Here is a 19,938-nt window from a genome sequence, read left to right as displayed (position 1 = left end):
CCCACTGAGCCACCCAGGCACCCCACAATAATCAACATCTTACAGGATAATTCTATTATGGTTTGTTTTCCCTCACACTGTAAAATAAGGTTAGGTAAATATGCAGACTTCCTATACAGTTTGTAATGAACTCTGATCCCTGAGTTCATGATGTACAGGAGTTCTTACATACTTTCACCACTGCATTGAAGTTTGATAACTTCATATTAATTAGGATTGGTTTTTACAGGAAACAGTGACATTTAAGGATGTTGCTGTGGACCTCACCCAAGAGGAATGGCAGCAAATGAAACCTGCTCAGAGGAACTTGTATCGGGATGTAATGCTAGAGAATTATAGCAACCTAGTCACAGTGGGTAAGGGTAGTTTTATAATTTTTCATGGAATTCTTTTTCATTTTCGAAGTATATGAAGACTTTTAACTTGCCAGGTGAATTTACCCTTCCTTGACTTCACATGATTATGTGTACTCCTCTTCAGGGTAAAGCTTGATTACTTTGTCTCACTTTTGAAATTCCTTTGTCCTCATCCTTCATAGGCCCTCAAGCCCCTAAGACCCAGCCCAAGGTATGGATGGTGGTCCCCAGCATTAACATCCAAGTCTTTTGCTGTTTCCTGTAATAGGTTATCAAGTCACCAAACCAGATGTGATCTTCAAGTTGGAGCACGAAGAGGAACCATGGGTGGTAGAGGAGGAAATGCTTGGAAGGCACTGTCCAGGTGAATAAGTAGAAAGGCAGCTCTGAGTGAGAAAGCCACATAACAGTAGTTCATGTGGTTGATACCATTTTACATTTTCCAAGATTTTCTTAAAGGCCCTAGTATTCTAGGGTGACAAATAGTATAAATGGATAGGATTCCTGTGACGTTTCTAGATATATTTCCAGATTCCACTTCCTATACTGGAGTTATCTTCCTTTTCCAGATTTTAAAGGATTGGCAATCCCAGCTGAATTCAGGATGCCAGCCTTCTCTAACTCATTTATGACCTTACTTTCAAGATTATTTTCTTTCACTATGATCTCTCTTTTTCCTTAGTGCTCATAGTTTTAGTTTTATTTCCTTATGCATTCAGTATTTCACAGATGTGTATTATTTTATTTTTTTTAAATATTTTATTTATTTATTTGACAGAGATCACAAGTAGGCAGAGAGGCAGGCAGAGAGAGAGAGGAGGAAGCAGGCTCCCTGAGGAGCAGAGAGCCCGATGCGGGACTCAATCCCAGAACCCTGGGATCATGACCTGAGCCAAAGGCAGAGGCTTTAACCCACTGAGCTACCCAGGCGCCCCCCCCCCTTTTTAAAGTTTTTTATTTATTTATTTGAGAGGGAGCATGAGAGGGGAGAAAATCAGAGGGAGAAGGCTACTCCCCATGGAGCTGGGAGCCCAATATGGGACTCGATCCCGGGACTCCTGGATCATGACCTCAGCTGAAGTCAGTTGCTTAACCAACTGAGCCACCCAGGGCCCAGAAGTGTAGTATTTTAAAAGTATATTTGTTTCACACTTAGATTTCATTCAGTTTCTTTCCATTTTGAAAAGCTATAAACATGTATTCTGTAGCAGTACTCACAGTTTCCATTGTACTTCACAACCCTCATATCCCATCTTCACAACCCTCTAATCTAAGTTTCTGGATTAGAAATTGGTGCCCTATTCCTACTTATTCCCACCTTTCATTACATTAATTTTTTTTAATGTAAATATGCGCCCTTCAGGGCACCTGAGTGGCTCAGTTTGTTAACTGACTCGTTAACTGAGCATCTGACTCTTAATTTTGGCTCTGGCCATTATCTCAGGATCATGAGATCAAGCCCTGTGTTGGGTTCATGCTGGGTGTGGAGATTCCTTGAGATTCTTTCTCTCCCTTTCCCTCTGCTCGTCCTCCACCTACTTGCTCACTCTCTCTTAAAAAAAATATATATAGATAGATATAGATATAGGTATAGATATGTACACACACACACACACATTTGGTTAAAGAACATAAATAATCCAAAAGATACATTAAAAAATAAGTTTCTTACATTAAAAGTAAGTCTCTGCCTTATCCTTGACACCAAATCCCTTTCTTTCCCAGTTGCATACACTTCTTTCTTAGAGTTATGCTGGCTCTTTTTGATTAGTATTATTTTACCATATGAATTTTAAACAGTTTTATTTATTTATTTGACAGAGAGAGAGATCACAAGTAGGCAAAGAGGTAGGCAGAGAGAGTCGGGGAAGCAGGCTCCCTGTTGAGCAGAGAGCCTGATGCGGGCTCAATCCCAGGACTCTGAGATCATGACCTGAGCTGAAGTCAGAGGCTTAACCCACTGAGCCACCCAGGTACCCCTACCATATGAATTCTAGATACAACTCTCTATTTCCAGAGAAAAACCTATTGGACTTTTTATTGGGAATGTATTAGATACATAAATTAACTTTTGGAATTTTTTTTTTTACAGAGATCACAAGTAGGCAGAGAGGCAGGCAGAGAGAGAGGGAGAAGCAGGCTCCCCATTGAGCAGAGAGCCCAATGTGGGGCTCAATCCCAGGACCCTAGGATCATGACCTGGGCTGAAGGCAGAGGCTTTAACCCACTGAGCCACCCAGGTGCCCCAACTTTTGGAAATTTGACATCTTTAGAATGTTGAGATTTTTCTATTAAAGAACTTGCTCTGTCTTCTTTCAAATCTACTTTGTATCCTTCAGAAATGCTTTCCAAGTTTTCCCTTTATAGCTTTTGTATATTTCTGAAGTTTATACCTAAGTATTAGATAAGAGAAAAAAAAATCAGTACTGTACTTGCTGTTTCTGCTTTCAGCACTGTGCTTTCTGTCATTGGAAAGGAATCTATAAAGTCATCTTTATTTTAAGATAAAATTGTATCCCTGAAAAACACAAGAGAATCAACTGAAAAAGTATAACAAACAGTAAAAGAATCCAGTGAGATGGTAAGATACTAAGTTAACAAATAAAAATCAGCAGGTTTCATATATACTTCAACAACCAAGTAGAAGATATAAAGGAGGGGCGCCTGGGTGGCTCAGTGGGTTAAATAAAGCCTCTGCCTTCGGCTCAGGTCACGATCCTAGGGTCCTGGGATCGAGCCCCACATCGGGCTGTCTGCTCCATGGAGAGCCTGCTTCCTCCTCTCTCTCTCTGCCTGCCTCTCTGCCTACTTGTGATCTTGTGATCTTTGTCTGTCAAATAAATAAATAAAATCTTAAAAAAAAAAAAAGAAGATATAAAGGAAAGAAAACCACATTTATAGTTGTAACAATAAAGATAAAATACTATTTGGAGCATGAACATATAACTCCCTACAAAACAAAGTCCTGTCCTCATGGAACTTACAAATTTAGTGGGAACTAAAGTCCCTCAGTTTTTGCATGTAAGAAAATACATTTTTTTTCTTACTCTTTATTTTTTGACTGTGTATAAAATTCTTAAGTCATACTTTTTTTCTAGACTGCTTTCTTTGTAGACAATACTCTGAAAACTTTAGATAATCCTCTAGTGTCTCCTGGCTTTGAATATTGCTTGGAGACTTCTGAAATCTGATTGGTTCCCCTCATAGGTGACTTGATTTGTTTGCCTTGGATGCCCATAGGTTTTTTTTTCTTTAAAACTTTAGGAAGTTTGAGTCCTATTGATCAAATGATTATCAGTTTTTCATTTTGATTTGTATATTCATGTTTTTTGGTTCTAGTTAGCATTATTGCATAGAGCTTATGCAGATTCCTTTTATAATCACCACTATTTATCTTTAAATGAGGTTACTTCTTGCTGGACCAACTATTTATAAAAGAGTGTTGAAAATTGGCCAGAAAAATGCTCTGAGTGAATAGGAAGCCCTTGTCACTCATATCAACCTACTTTAGCATTAAGAGTTTTGTATTGAGAATTGGTTTGCCCTTTACTTCTTCCAAATCAGACATTATCAGTTGCATGCCTCCTCCAGCGTGAAGTGTCCCTTCTACTCTCCTATGCCAGCAGACTGCTTATGTAAGAATCATGGCTATTTGCATCTTCTTATTTAGCCCTGTCTTCCCTACCATTTGACAGGGTCAGATGAAGGCTATCATGTTCCTGCCACCAGTGTCCACACATCTAGATCCCACTGTTGCAAAAAATAACTAGTTCATTCTGCCCACAGAGTGTGCCTTCTATTTTGGGGAAACTCTGTTCACTGTGTTTTCTGTCGAGATAAGAAAGAACAGCCACTGTCTCTTGAGTTTCTTTCCTACCTGGTCCAATTTATCCTCTGTTCTTTATTTTCTAGAATTGGCATTTAGCAATCTTTTAGTTCAAGATACATTGTCTTTTTCTTTTCTTCTTCACTTTTGCAGAGAGAGAGGAGAGGAGACAGTGATGTTAAATTTCACCATATTGAAATGGGAAGTTCTCAATGCTATATTTGATCACGTGGATCTCCCTTCTTGGAAATATCTTTCTTTTTGCCCTGCCTAAAGGATTCTGATATCTCCTTAGTTCCTGTTTATTGTTTATTTCCTTTTTTTTAAAATTTTTTATTTTTTATAAACATATATTTTTATCCCCAGGGGTACAGGTCTGTGAATCACCAGGTTTACACACTTCATAGCACTCACCAAAGCACATACCCTCCCCAATGTCCATAATCCCACCCCCTTCTTCCAAACCCCCTCCCACCAGCAACCCTCAGTTTGTTTTGTGAGATTAAGAGCCACTTATGGTTTGTCTCCCTCCCAATCCCATCTTGTTTCATTTATTCTTCTCCTACCCACTTAAGCCCCCATGTTGCATCACCACTTCCTCATATCAGGGAGATCATATGATCGTTGTCTGTTCCTTTAGGAAATGTCTTTTATATTACTTCTTTTTTCGGCCCTCAGGACATTATCCAGAGTCATTATAAATTACATATAGATCCTTTATCCTTTTTGTACCTTCATGACATAGGTGTGTTCATGTCTTTTTAAATCAGTATTTAACTACAGAAACATTTAATGTCTCTAATATTGTGAAACGCTTCACATCTTTGCCTTTAATGATGAGGGTTTTTACCTTTTCTAGCTCTGTTGTTATTTTGGAGCTCAGTTTCTAACAAATGGCCCCCAACACTGGGGCATCTGGGTGGCTCAGTGGGTTAAGCCTCTGCCTTTGGCTCAGGTCATGACCTCAGGGTCCTGAGATTGAGCCCCGCATTGGGCTCTCTGTTCAGCAGGGAGTCTGCTTCCCCCTCTCTCTATCTGCCTGGCTCTCTGCCTACTTATGATCTCTGTCTGTCAAATAAATAAATAAAATCTTTTTTTACAAAAATGGTCCCCAACACTTCTAGCCATTATAGATCTGCCTTCGTCTTTGAGCTAACTTTCTAGTTTATATCTACCAGAGTGATTTGGAGTCTTAAAATCTACTGCTTATATATATTTTCATACTTGATTTCTGAGGTTTAATCTACCAAAGAAAGACTATCTTATTCTTCATGTAATGATTCATAAATTGGTTGGTGTAGAGCTATATTTGGAGAAATTTTTCTTACTGCTTTTGTTGTTTTAAAATATTTATTCGGGGGGCGCCTGGGTAGCTCAGTGGGTTAAAGCCTCTGCCTTCGGCTCAGGTCATGATCCCAGGATCCTGGGATCAAGCCCCACATCGGGCTGTCTGCTCAGCAGGGAGCCTGCTTTCTCCTTTCTCTCTCTGCCTGCCTCTCTGCCTACTTGTGATTTCTGTCTGTCAAATAAAAAAATAAAAATCTTTTAAAATAAATAAATAAAATATTTATTTGGAGTTCCTGGGTAGCTCAGTTTGTTGAGTGTCCCACTCTTGATTTCAGGTCAGGTCATGAGATTGAGCCCTGCCTGGGACTCACGCTCAGCAGGGAGTCTACTTGTGATTCCATCTCCCTCTGCCCCTCCTCCTGCTTCTGTGCTTACTCACTCTCTCAGATAAATTAAATAAATCTTTAAAACAGTGGCACCTAGGTGGCTCAGTCATTAAGCATCTGCCTTCGACTCAGGTTATGATCCCAGGGTCCTGGGATCGAGCTGCACATTGGGCTCCCTGCTCAGTGGGAAGCCTACTTTTCCCTCTCCCACTCCCTCTGCTTATATTCCGTCTCTCACTGTCTCTCGGTGTCAAATAAATAAATAAAATCTTAAATAATAAGTAAATCTTTAAAATATAAATAAATAAATAAAATATTTATTTGAAGACCTTCCAAGTAAATGTAGAGGATTTCAGGTCAGAATAAAAAGACAGGGCAGAGCCACATAAGATATTGTTGAAATCTTAAATTGCACGTGAAGCATTTATTTAGCAAATGAGGGACTCAGGCAGAAAATACCTTAAAAGTTTTAAGAGAATGGCTATAGAAGGAGGAATCAGATTGAGGAAGTTTATGAAAAAAATGTTTAAGCAACCTTGACATTAAAGCTGTTTTCTTGTAAGATTTGTAGATTCTTAGACTTATTTTTAAAAATGAGAAGAATGGGCGCCTGAGTGGCTCAGTGGTTAAGCCGCTGCCTTCGGCTCGGATCATGATCTCGGAGTCCTGGGATCGAGTCCCACATCGGGCTCCTTGCTCAGCAGGGAGCCTGCTTCCTCCTCTCTCTCTGCCTGCCTCTCTGCCTACTTGCGATCTCTCTCTGTCAAATAAATAAATAAATAAATCTTTAAAAAAAAAAAAAAATAAATAAAAAATAAAAATGAGAAGAATGAGGGTACCTGGGTGGCTTAGTTGGTTAAGTGTCCAACTTTTTTTTTTTTTTAAGATTTTATTTATTTATTTATTTGACAGAGAGAAATCACAAGTTGGCAGAGAGGCAGGCAGAGAGAGAAGGCGTAGCAGGCTCCCCACTGAGCCGAAGGCAGAGGCTTAACCCACTGAGCCACCCAAGTGTCCCAAGGGTCCAACTCTTGATTCCACCTCAGGTCATGATCTCAGGGTCCTAAGATAGAGCGCCACATTGAGCCCCTTGATGGGCTTATGCTGGGCGTAGAACCATAGATTCGCTCCCTTTCCCTCACCCCCACTCGCACACACACACACTCTAAAAAAAAAAAATAAAAAAAATAAAAATGAGAAAACCATAACATTAAAATAAAAGCAAAACATAAAAGTTTAGAGAGTAAAATTAGCATGACATGTTCATGGGGTAAAATTTGAAGCATAGCCTGAATTGGAAAAGGGGAGACCTTAAGGAATTAGTGAAATGGAGGCTGGATTATCTAGTGTAGAGAGCCAGAGAAGTCTGAACGTTGCCAACCTTCATGCCCTCTTTTGTATTTTTAAATTTTGTTGGTAATTAGTTCAATTTTTTCCCTTTTTTATTTTTTAAAAAGATTTTTTCCCTTTTTTAATCACTGAACTATAGCTGTAATTTTACCTTATATATGGTGACAGATTACAACAGTAGTTCATAGGCCAGTACTTGGAAGATAACTGAATATAAAGATTAAAAAATATCTAATTATCTGAATTCTAAGTTTCCCACAGTTGAATCTAGAGAAGCCATTATAGAGCTAATGACATAGAAAAGAATATTATTTTGGGTAACAGTATGTCCTCCACGAAGAAAGAATAAAAGCAAAACACAGCAGAATTTGCTGGTAAGGACAGTTTCAGCATCGAGAAATGAACACAGGATAAAATGATAGTACCTGCTGTTAGCACAATGCAGCGCATCAGATATTGAACAAAGATTACTTGCCTGTGATCTTTTCATTGGATATTTACTTATATGCCTTGTTCTTTAAACATATATGAGAATGACTTGCAATTAAATTGAAAGTTGAAGCTGTCTCCATCATTATTACCAGTTTGGGGCTGGATTCAGTTTGGATAGCCTAAGCTTCAAGTGTTTTTATATAGAAATAAAAGAATTAAAACTTTACGAAAATTGGTATACTTGTCATCAGCAGATTAGATAAGTGCTAAATTTCCTAGGATCATATGGCAGTTAATCTACGCAAAAGTAATGAGAACTTGGGTTATAATTTGCTTCTATGTTACCGTTATTATTTTCTTTTTGTATTATTTCTTTCCTTTTTAATATATATTTTTAATTTTTCTCAAAGTAATACATGTACTTCTTTTTTTAAGATTTTATTTATTCGACAGACAGAGATCACAAGTAGGCAGAGAGGCAGTCAGAGAGAGAGGAGGAAGCAGGCTCCCTGCTGAGCAGAGAGCCCGATGCGGGGCTTGATCCCAGGATCCTGGGATCATGACCTGAGCCGAAGGCAGAGGCTTTAACCCACTGAGCCACTCAGGCACCCCAATACATGTACTTCTTAAAAACAGAAATACAAGGCTTATGATAGTCCCTTCATCTGACCTCATGTTTCACCTCATTTAGGCAATTTTTTTTTTTTAATAAATGTGCTGGTGGAATAATGCTGCGATATATTTTTTTTTAAGATTTCATTTATTTGACAGAGCGAGAGAGATCATCAGTAGGCAGACAGGCAGGCGGGGGTGTGGGGAGCAGGCTCCCCGTCAAGCAGAGAACCTGTTGCGGGGCTCGATCCCAGGACCCCAAGATCATGACCTGAGCCAAAGGCAGAGGCTTAACTCACTGAGCCACCCAGGCGCCCCCATTTAGGCCATTATTTTCATTTCAACTTACTTAGCTATTTCTTTTAGTATTGATCTTTGTTTCTAAATACGTACTTTAAGAATTTTATTGTAGTCATTTTCAGACATTCAAAAATAGAGTATAAGGAATCCTCATGGTATTCATTACTTAGCTTCAGCAGTGATCAACATTTTGCCAGACTGGTTTATCTGTCTTCCCCAGTTTTGTTTTAGTTTTGTTTGCTGAACTATTTTACATTTCACCTTTAAATACCATTGTATGTATCTCTGACAGGTGAAATTATTTAAATATTTACAATATTATTATCACACCTAATAACATTAATACTAGTTTCTTATATCATCTGATATTTAGTCTCTGTTCCTAGTTCCTCAGCTGTCTCAATAATTTATTTTTATAGTTGGATTATTTGATTCAGGATCTAAATAAAGATTAGCGCATTGCATTGGGTTGATACATCTCTTAGGTCTTTTCTAATTCATAAGTGTTTCTCCTCCCCCTTCCTCCCAACCCTTTTTTCCCCACATATTTTATTTGTGTAGAATCCAGGTCATTTGTCTTTTAGAACAAGGGTCAGCAATTTTTCTCTTTAGAAGGCCAAATAATAAATAGGCTTGAGGGCCAGATAAGGTCTCAGTCTCATGTTCTCTTTCTCAACAACCCTTTAAGAATGTAAAAAACATGGGGTGCTGGATCGAGACCCAGCTGGGGCTCCACACTAAGCATGGAGTCTGCTTGAGATTCTCTCCTCTCCTTCTGCCCCTCCCCTTGCTCTCACTCTGTTTCTCTCTCAAAGTAAATAAATAAAATCTTTTTTAAAATTGATGAATAGATGGGGCGCCTGGGTGGCTCAGTGGGTTAAAGCCTCTGCCTTCAGCTCAGGTCATGATCTCAGAGTCCTGGGATCAAGCTCCACATCAGGCTCTCTGCTCAGTAGGGAGCCTGCTTCCTCCTCTCTCTCTGCCTGCCTCTCTGCCTAGTTGTGGTCTCTTTCAAATAAATAAATAAAATATTTTTTAAAAATTGATGAATAGATTCATGTATTATGAATCAGAATCCATCTGTTTTAAAGATTCTTATTAACTTTTCATTTAAGGCTTTTAGCAGCCATTGGTAATCTTTGGCTAGATCCAATATTTTATTAGAGGTTCCTTCTGCTTTTATTAGCTGAAATTCTCCCATAAAAAAGAACTCAACGGGTGCCTGACTGGCTCCATCAGTGGAGTGTGCAACTCTTGATTTGGGGGTTGTGAGTTCAAGTCCCACACTGGATGTAGAGATTACATAAACAAACAAACAAAAACAACAACAACAACAAAAACTTAAAAAAAAAAAAAAAAGACCGGGACACCTGGGTGGCTCAGTTGGGCAGCTGCCTTCGGCTCAGGTCATGATCCCAGCATCCTGGGACTGAGTCCCACATCCGGCTCCTTGCTCAGCAGGAAGCCTGCTTCTCCCTCTGCCTCTGCCTGCCACTCTGTCTGCCTCTGCTCACTCTCTCTGACCAAAAAAAAAAAGACCTTTGTCAGTAACTGTTTGATTACTCTGAAATATAGTTTTTGCAGGGCAAGAAAGAAAAATACTTGACTCCTTTCCTTCAAAAACATTTTTTTTCAAGTAGTCTCCATTCCCAGCATGGAGCCCAACATGAGGCTTAAACTCACAATCCTGAGATCAAAACCTGAGCTGAGACCAAGAGTCAGACACTTAACTGACTGAGCCACCCAGGCACCCCCCTTCAAAACCTTTGAGAATGATTGGTGTCCTAGCATTCTCCAGTTTGCCAAGTTAAATCATTATAAATTTATATAATGAGCATCAAAATAAATATTATTCAGCACATATAAATGATATATATGGAAAACATTTTAAAATATGCTTATGTATTTATAAAATATATAAATTATGTTTTAGATATATTTTATATGTGTTATTTATTAATAAGTCTTTATTATTAACAATACAGTATTTATTTTAATGTTCAAATTGTCATATCATTAGCCAGAGGATTCTTTAGCTAATTTTATAAATTTCCTGCTCCAGACATAAAATAGCTATTTCTCTAGAAACTCCTGCTTCCTTTAGTGGGAAATTATTTGGAGACCACAATCTGGACACAATAGTTACTCATTAGTACTAGGTTGTCATTGCTTATAGAGCTTGTAAGTGGACAAAGCTAGGAGAATACACTTTTTAGAAAGAAAAATATGTAGTTATATTGATATGTCCAATTCAAATTAAAGAGTGTTGGGGTTGTTACTTACCTTTTTTGTTTTGTTTTTATATCATTTATACTGAAAATCCTGGCTCCTTACTGCATTAAAATATTTTTTTGCTTAGTACATATATATTTCTCAACCTTGGCATTGCTGACATTTTGGTTCAGATAATTCTTTCCTGTAGGGCACTATCCTGTGCATTGTAGGATCTTTATATAAGGTGTAGAATGTTTAGCAGCCTCTATGGCTTCTACTTTATTTGGTGCTGGGAGCACCAATCCCCTTTCTCCCCACTTCATTGAGTTGTAACAGCCAAAAATGTCTCCAGATCTTTCAGACATTGCCAAATATCCCTTGTGGGCCCAAACTGATGTTTCTCTCTCTCTCTCTCAATATATATATATATATATATATATATATATATATATATATTCAGTTAGTTAGCTAGTTAGTTCCAAATTAGCAATAATACCAATTTTACTAATAATGAGAAAGACTACTGGAGTGCCTGAGTGGCACAGTCAGTTAAGAAGCCCACTCTTGGGGCGCCTGGGTGGCTCAGTGGGTTAAGCCGCTGCCTTGGGCTCGGGTCATGATCTCAGGGTCCTGGGATCGAGTCCCGCATCGGGCTCTCTGCTCAGCAGGGAGCCTGCTTCCTCCTCTCTCTCTCTGACTGCCTCTCTGCCTACTTGTGATCTCTGTCAAATAAATAAATAAAATCTTTAAAAAAAAAAAAAGAAGAAGAAGAAGAAGCCCACTCTTGGTTTCAGCTCAGTTGTTGATCTCAGGGTTGTGAGATGGAGCCCCGTGTGGGCTCTGTTCTCAGTGTAGAGTCTGGCTTGAGATTCTCTCTTCTTCTCCCTTTGCCCCTCCCCTGCGCACATGAGCACTCTTCTCTCTCTCTAAAATAAATATATAAATCGGGGGTCGGGTGGGGGGAAGACTGCTAGATGTAGTTTAAGGTGTCTTTGGTTGTATTTTTTTCTCCTTTAGGATATAGTCAAATTACTGTGTTTGAAGTCACTTGAATGATTATGGTCCTAACTTCATATGTAGATTTACCAATTTCTATTTGTTTTCAATTTTTAAGAGTTATTTTGGGGTTTTTTTCCCTCTTTTTTTGCTTTAACTTTTTTTGCTATGTAAAACACTTAAATGATTCCAGTATAAAACAAGTCAAAGATGTCATGCTTCCACTCAGGATATATAAGTGGAAAAAATCAATGTGTAGAGCAGCATTTAGGATATGCTTCCTTTTTTATAATGAGTGGGAGAGGCATATGTGTATGGATGTATATATGCATATATATATATATATATACACACACACATATACATATATATTTAATATATGTACTTTAAAAGAGTATGAGACTAACCCCAAAATTAATAAAAATGCTTACGTGTCAGGCAGTGGAAGAGGAATCATTGTTTCAGGGATAGGATGGAAGCTATTCTCTGAATATGCTGCTGATTGGCAATTCCTAATTATCATCAACTTGATATTAATGAAAGATGAGGTTTAGTACTCCTACACCACCACTTTCCCTTTCCTTTTTCTCTGGATATAGATGTATCACAATTTGTGGCCAAATTGGCTTTCACTGTTTACTTTGTTCTTTTGATTGACATACTGTTATACTGAGCCAAGAAATGACTATTAATTACATATCCTTATATAGATTTTTGTCATTCCTGGAGTTACTACTTGCCTAATTTTTCTGTTTGCTTTGTTTTCTATATGTGTTTAATTTTAATGAGACTCAAGTCTTTGTTTAAATAGGGAATTCATCAGTGTTACTAGTTTTCCTCATTTTGATGAATGAAAGGATAAAAAAGAAATTCTAAAAATCTAACAAATTTTTGATGCTCTTTTAGTAGAACCTAGGAGTTTTTTTGTGGAGCTGCAAATGCCAGTTCTAGAGTTCCAGCTTTGTGGGTCTTTTGTTTTTAATCTTCTCATCTCCTATCTGGAGGTAAATGCCAGCATTCATGAGGGGCAAGCAGTAGAAAGCTTACCACTCAATATGACGAGTTTACGTAATCCCTAGTGCTTTTTTTTTTTTTTTAAGATTTTATTTATTTATTTGACAGAGAGATCACAAGTAGGCAGAGCAGCAGGCAGAGGGGGAAGCAGGCTCCCCGCTGAGCAGGGATCCTGGTCTGGGGCTCCATCCCAGGACCCTGAGATCATGACCTAGGCTGAAGGCAGAGGCTTAACCCACTAAGCCACCCACCCAGGTGCCCCCGTAATTCCTAGTTTTTTAGTATGAGCCTCCCTTTACATCTGCTAAATTTAGAGCATGTATAGTTCATTTTCTCCAAAGAGGTAAGCCTTCCTTTTCCTGCTCAGATGGTGGATACATGGCCACTTCGTGTGTGGGTTGTGTGTGGAGGGTGGGGAGGTAATGGTGAAGATGCAATTACAAAGAGCTTATTAGCAGCTAATTTAAGAAGGAAGGGATTTACATAAAGGTATTAAATGTCCTAGAAAACCTTTGAGAGGACTGACTAAGCTTTTAGGAATGGTTACAGCATTATATCAGAGAGTAGGCTGCTAAGTTTCTTTTCCCCCATGATCAAGAAATTACTTCTGATGGGGCACCTGGCTGGCTCAATTGATGGAGCATGCAACTTTTGATCTCTGGGTTCAAGCTCCACATTGGGAATAGAGCTTACTTTAAAAAAAGAAAAAAAAAAAAAAAAGAGGGGGCCCCTGGGTGGCTCAGTCAGTTATGCATCTGCCTTAGGCTCAGGTCATGATCCCAGGTCTTGGAATCAAGCCCCACATCAGGCTCCCTGCTCATTGAGGAGTCTGCTTTTCTCTCTGCCTGCCCTCCCGGCCAACCTGCTCGTGTTCTCTTTCTCTCAAATAAATAAAATCTTTAAGGAAAAAAAAAATGGTTTCTGATTGAACCAGGGAAATGCTTCTATAACCATGAGCTTCAGAACCCTACCACTTCTCCTATAATATTTAGGTAAAATGCTTATTTTATTTCTACTTTTAATTCATTTCTGAATTTAAAAATTGTATGATGATAATCTAAATCACATCCAGAACCCTACATGCAAGTATGTCTAGGAAATAAAGTTATAATTCACCCTTTGCAGGTTGGAAAAACATAGAATGAGGTTGGAAAGATGTTACTTAGGCAAGTCTGAAATATTTGCCTAGAAAGTATAAGTTTTCCCTATTCAGACCTTAAATTAATCCTCTTCAGACATCTTCCCTGTACCTTTTGAGTACCTGAAACCTCTATTTTGTTAGCTTTTCTTTTGTTTTGTGGCTAAATCACTTTGTTGCTTGAGATTTTCATTTTTATGTACTTTAACTTCTTTTATGTACTTTAACTTAGCTCTTCCGTTAGTTAATAGTTCCCTTTATCCCTTTCATCTCTGTTCTTTTGTTGAAATTTCTTGTTCACCCTTCTTTACACTCCTCTATTTCCTTTGTTCTTGTGGGTTTGACCTTTTATTTTCTTTACTGTCATTTTAATGGAATTTAAGGGAAGAGGAGAAATAAACATACACATTCAATCTACTGTGTTTAACCACAGTGTTAATTTTATCCTCTGATCATTTTGACTCCCTATCCATTTATATGGTCACCCTTTTCATCTCAATTATTCTGTTCATGTTACTGATTTCTGCATTGTATAAGCATACTTTTAAAAGCAGTCAAAGCTATTTAGGCCTATCAATGTCAGTTTTCTCTCCAAAATATTTTCTATAGCAGTTAACCTCTTAAAACTTAGAAACTAGGGTAATTTGCACTTTGGATTTCTTTCATATTGGGAAACTAGAATCAGCATAAAAGATCACTCTATAAGAGCAAATTTCTGAAATATAATTAATAGTGTAGTAGCAGAAAAATTCAAAAGTAATAATTTTTGGTCCTCCATTTTAGAAGTTTGGGAAGTTGATGAACAGAGCAAGAAGCAACAGGAAACACTTGTGAGGAAAGTCACATCCATCTCCAAGAAAACTCTGATTAAGGAAAATGTCATTGAATGTAAAAGAGTTACAAAAATATTTCCTTTGAGCTCAGATATTCTTACTTCAAGACAAAACTTCTTTGACTGTGACTCACTTGATAAGGGTTTGGAACATAATTTAGATTTACTTAGTTATGAGAATAATTGTGTAAGAGAGAAAAACTATGACTATAATAAGTATGGGAAGCCTTTTTACCACTGCTCATCCCATGCTCTAACCCCCTTTAAGTGTAATCAGTGTGGACAAGATTTCAGTCATAAATTTGACCTCATCAGACATGAAAGAATTCATGCTGGAGAGAAACCCTATGAGTGTAAGGAATGTGGAAAAGCCTTCAGCAGGAAGGAAAATCTTATTACACATCAAAAAATTCATACTGGGGAAAAACCGTATAAATGTAATGAATGTGGAAAAGCTTTCATTCAGATGTCAAACCTTATTAGACACCAGAGAATTCATACGGGGGAGAAACCTTATGCATGTAAGGACTGTTGGAAAGCCTTCAGTCAAAAATCAAATCTTATTGAACATGAGAGAATTCATACTGGAGAAAAACCCTATGAATGTAAAGAATGTGGAAAATCCTTCAGCCAGAAGCAAAACCTTATTGAGCATGAGAAAATTCATACTGGGGAGAAACCTTATGCATGTAACGAATGTGGTAGAGCCTTTTCTCGAATGTCATCTGTTACTCTACACATGAGAAGTCACACAGGGGAGAAGCCCTATAAATGTAATAAATGTGGAAAAGCCTTCTCTCAATGCTCAGTATTTATTATACATATGAGAAGTCATACAGGTGAGAAACCCTATGTGTGTAGTGAATGTGGGAAAGCATTCTCTCAAAGTTCATCCCTTACTGTACATATGAGAAATCATACAGCTGAGAAACCCTATGAATGTAACGAGTGTGGAAAAGCCTTCAGCAGAAAAGAAAATCTCATTACACATCAGAAAATTCATACTGGAGAGAAACCATATGAATGTAATGAGTGTGGGAAAGCTTTTATTCAGATGTCAAACCTCATTAGACACCAGAGAATTCATACTGGTGAGAAACCTTATGCATGTACAGTATGTGGGAAAGCCTTTAGTCAGAAATCAAATCTCACCGAACATGAGAAAATTCATACTGGAGAAAAACCCTATAATTGTAATCAATGTGGAAAAGCTTTCAGTCAGAGACAAAATCTCCTTGAGCATGAAAAAATTCATACTGGAGAGAAACCGTTTAAATGTAATGAATGTGGTAAAGCCTTTTCTCGAATCTCATCTCTTACTCTTCATGTGAGAAGTCATACAGGGGAGAAACCGTACGAATGTAATAAATGTGGAAAAGCCTTCTCTCAATGCTCATTACTTATTATACATATGAGAAGTCATACCGGTGAGAAACCTTTTGAATGTAATGAATGTGGGAAAGCATTCTCTCAAAGAGCATCCCTTTCTATACATAAGAGAGGGCATACAGGTGAGAAACGCCGAGTGTACTAAATGAGGGAAAGGTCTTTTCTTAAATTCAACCCATGCTTTGCTCTTGAAACTTACTGGCATAAACTCAAAAAAAAGAACAAGATCTTTATGGAAAAATTGTAAAGCTTTATTGAAGGGCATAAGACTTGAATAAATTGAGAGAAATACCATATATACAGATGGAAAAACCCCCAATATCATAAAAATATCAGTTCTCCCAGAATTAATTTATAGACCTTATATAGTTCCAAACATCTAACACGAATTTTCTAGGATCTTTGCAAAATAATTCTAAAATTCATGTGAAATGGAAGTCCCTGGATTGCCAAGACAATTTTGAAAAGGAGGAGACAGGACACATCTTCTACCATATACTACACAAAAGTTGTGGTTGTTAAATAGTGTCTTATATTAGAGCATAAATAGGTAAATAAACAGATTTTACAGAATAGAATGCCTAGAAATAAACCAGTGAATATACATGAGTTTGGTGTATTAGTAGACATGATATCATGAATCAGTAGAGAAATGAAACAGCCAATAAAATTTGTTAAAGTATTTGGTTCTCCATATTAGGGAGAAAATAACTACATGCAACCTTCCAATGTATAAAGAAACAGAATTCCAAAGGATTTAAACACTGGAACTGAAAGGCAAACTGAAGTTCTTGGAAGGAAATACAGGATGTTGTCTATGATTTTTGAGGCAGGGAAACATTTTTTAAAAGATAAAAAGACTCTGCAGTTCCATTTCTGTATGTCCATTCTAAAGAAAAAACACCCATAAGAAATATATATATAAATTGAAAACAAGCTAAATACTGATGGGGTAATGGATAAAGTGTGATACAGTCAAGTGATGGAATAGTATACAGCCGTTAAAAGTAATAGACTAGATCTGTATTTTGTAACATAGATAGTTATGTAAAACAGTGTAGAGTGAAAAAAAAAAATCCCCAAATGAAACATTATATAATGACATTCATGTAAACTGGAGTTAAATCATGAACAGTTTTTAGTATTGAAATATGTTTTTAGTATTGAAATATGTATGTATTTAAAATAGACTAGAAGGGTACATACCAAATTATTGTTAGTATTGTCTCTGGCAAGAGATTAGGTTTCAAAGTGTTGATCAAAAGGGGCTTTAGCTTTATTTGTAATTTTTATGCCTTAAAAAAGAAGATTGATAGCATATAAAATCTTAATGATAACAGTGGCAATATGGATGTCTTGTCTTAATGGAATTTTTTATAGTTATTTCTTAGAATTTATGGGCTACGGGAAGCCTGTGCCCATAGAAAAAAAAAACATTATGATGGATCCCTATGCCCTATCAGATGCTGAACTATTTTATCAAAAATATTTCCAGAAAAGTAGTAATTGGAAGTAATAGTCCTATTTACTACATATAATATGAAATTACCATACTTTATCAATCTTTTGATGCTTTTATTCACATTTTAACATTTCTAAAATTGTCTTTCAATCAATTATGTCTTAGATTTAAGTAAATATGTACTTACTAAGAATTTGAAAATCAGATGGCAGTGTGATACATCAAGTGTGATTTTATTTACCATTTTATGGCATCATTGTCTACTAATGATCCCTTCTCTCAGTATGTCTCACGTTACTTGGCAATAGATTTATTGTATTTGTAGTGATTTAATTAGTAATATATTTGAAGTCATTGTGGAGACAGTAAGATTGTCCTGAGAAATTGACTATGTGACATCAGTTGTCTTGCCCTGTAAGTTTCCATACAACCCGGATAAACATTAATATCATTGTTAATCATTGCAACATTTTGAAATGAGAAAACCTTTTATTTTCGTGAGATGGCCATAAACAGTTTTGTAACATAGCTTCACTTTAAACCTACAGATCATTTTATTCCTTTCTCAACCCCTAATTTACATGACCTATCTCATTTTGGGTGGTAGTGGTCTCGGACCCTGAGCAGTGATAACAGAATTCCTCTAAAAAGATCTCATTCTCTATAACAATATATGAACCAACTCTTACTTAAGGTAATGCTTTATTAAAACATCTCTACAATATTACTTGATATACAGAAAACCATTAGTGCCTTTATAAAAAGGAGATTAGAATTGGGGCTGTTGATCAAAAGGGAACTTTAGCAATGAATGTTTAAATGTTAAGTAAGTTTGTTTGAAGGTGATTCTGCAAAACAAAACCTCAAACTACAGTTGTGATATATAAGCATGACTGTTTCAATTTTTACTTTTATTAGCTTTTTTTAAAAGCTTGACAGTGATTTATTATAGTTACAAATTGCAGGTAGTGATTTTCATGTAAATAACAGTTTACCAAAACTTAAGTATCTAAATGAGTATTGTCATTTCATAGTCTCTTCTTTAACAGGTTTTATGCTAAGTCCAATTTTGCCAGCACAACTAATTTTTGTGGACTTTTTAAAAAATAATTTTCAAACTTTGTGTGTTATCTGCGTAACAAGACCTGTGTTTGATGAGGACATGCAGAAATTGAAAATCTTGTGCATTTTTGGTAGAAATGTAAAATTGTATGGCTTCTGAGGAAAACAGTTGGGCAGTTTCTCAAAAAGTTAAACTTATAATTACCATATGATTCTGCATTTCAGTATCTAAGAAGACATCCAGGAGAACTGAAAGCAATTTCAATTGCTCTCTCTCAAATTGGTCCTTGTACACCAATGTTCATAGCAACATACTAATATAGCCAAAAAATGGAAAAACTCTATCTGTCCAGCAGTGGATGAATGGATAAACAAAATGTGAGATAGACATATAATGGAATATTATTCAGCCACACAAAAGAAAGAAATTCTGACCCATACCACAATGTAAATTTACACCTTGGAATCATTATGCTAAGTGAATTAAGCCAAACTTTTATGTTCTTTTATGAGCAAAAATTGTATGATTCCACTTATATGAGGTAACTAGTTCATAGAGAAAGTAGAATAAACAGATTACTGAGGTGGGGAGGTAGAAATGGAGAGTTATTATTTAATGGGGACATTGGTTCTGTTGCATATGAGAAAATAGTGATGATGATTATAAAACATTATGAATGTATTTAATGCCACTTAATAGTACACATAAAAATTGTTAAAATATTGTCTTATGTTATTTATATTTTAACACACATGCACATACACAAGCTCAAAAATACCCTATTTTGTAATGCCAACATTTGAGTTATTTAAGTCATTCTCTGTTGATAACTTTTTCTCTTGATTCTTTCTCACCTTTCCTATATTTTTGCTTATGTAGTAGTTTTGATTGTATACTGAACATTGTAAATGATGTGTTGTAGAGATTCCCAATTTTTTTCAAAGATTTTATTTATTCATTTGAGAGAGAGCGACAGAGATTAGCACACAAGGAGGGGAAGAAGCAGAGGGAGAGGGAGAAGCAGGCTCCCCGCTGAACCAGCCAAGAGCCTGATATGGGACTTGTTCCCAGGACATGGAGATCACGACCTGAGCTGAAGGCAGATGGCTAACCATCTGAGTCACCCAGGCACCCGAGATTCTCAATTTTGTTACAATTTTCTGGAGAATGTTGACTTTTGTCCTGAAAACAGTTACCTTGGCTAGATTTAAAATCCTGTTTTTCTCCCCTCAGAAAAGCAGTAGCCGAAATATCTGCTATTCTTAGTCTTCTGTTGATTCC

General features: G+C 36.9%; 1 protein-coding gene across 10 annotated transcripts in view; it reads left to right on the top strand.

Moving 5' to 3' along the window:
- ZNF568 (zinc finger protein 568) overlaps positions 1-19,938 on the top strand; it is a 132,428-nt gene that overhangs the window by 73,270 nt on the left and 39,220 nt on the right. For 8 of the 10 annotated variants that reach the window (XM_059151448.1, XM_059151442.1, XM_059151449.1 and 5 more), the window contains 2 exons: positions 230-356; positions 625-720. In XM_059151448.1, the coding sequence (XP_059007431.1) occupies positions 230-356; positions 625-720 (223 nt within the window). Of the gene's footprint in view, positions 1-229; positions 357-624; positions 721-14,694; positions 19,378-19,938 lie in introns of those variants that run through there. The other 2 variants (XM_059151453.1, XM_059151452.1) reach the window with 2 other exon arrangements.

The sequence above is a fragment of the Mustela lutreola genome, chromosome 16, assembly GCF_030435805.1.
Source record: "Mustela lutreola isolate mMusLut2 chromosome 16, mMusLut2.pri, whole genome shotgun sequence".
In the NCBI taxonomy this organism is placed as follows: Eukaryota; Metazoa; Chordata; class Mammalia; order Carnivora; family Mustelidae; genus Mustela; species Mustela lutreola.
The sequence above is the reverse complement of the archived record's forward strand: the minus strand, read 5'-3'. Positions and strand labels throughout refer to the sequence as shown.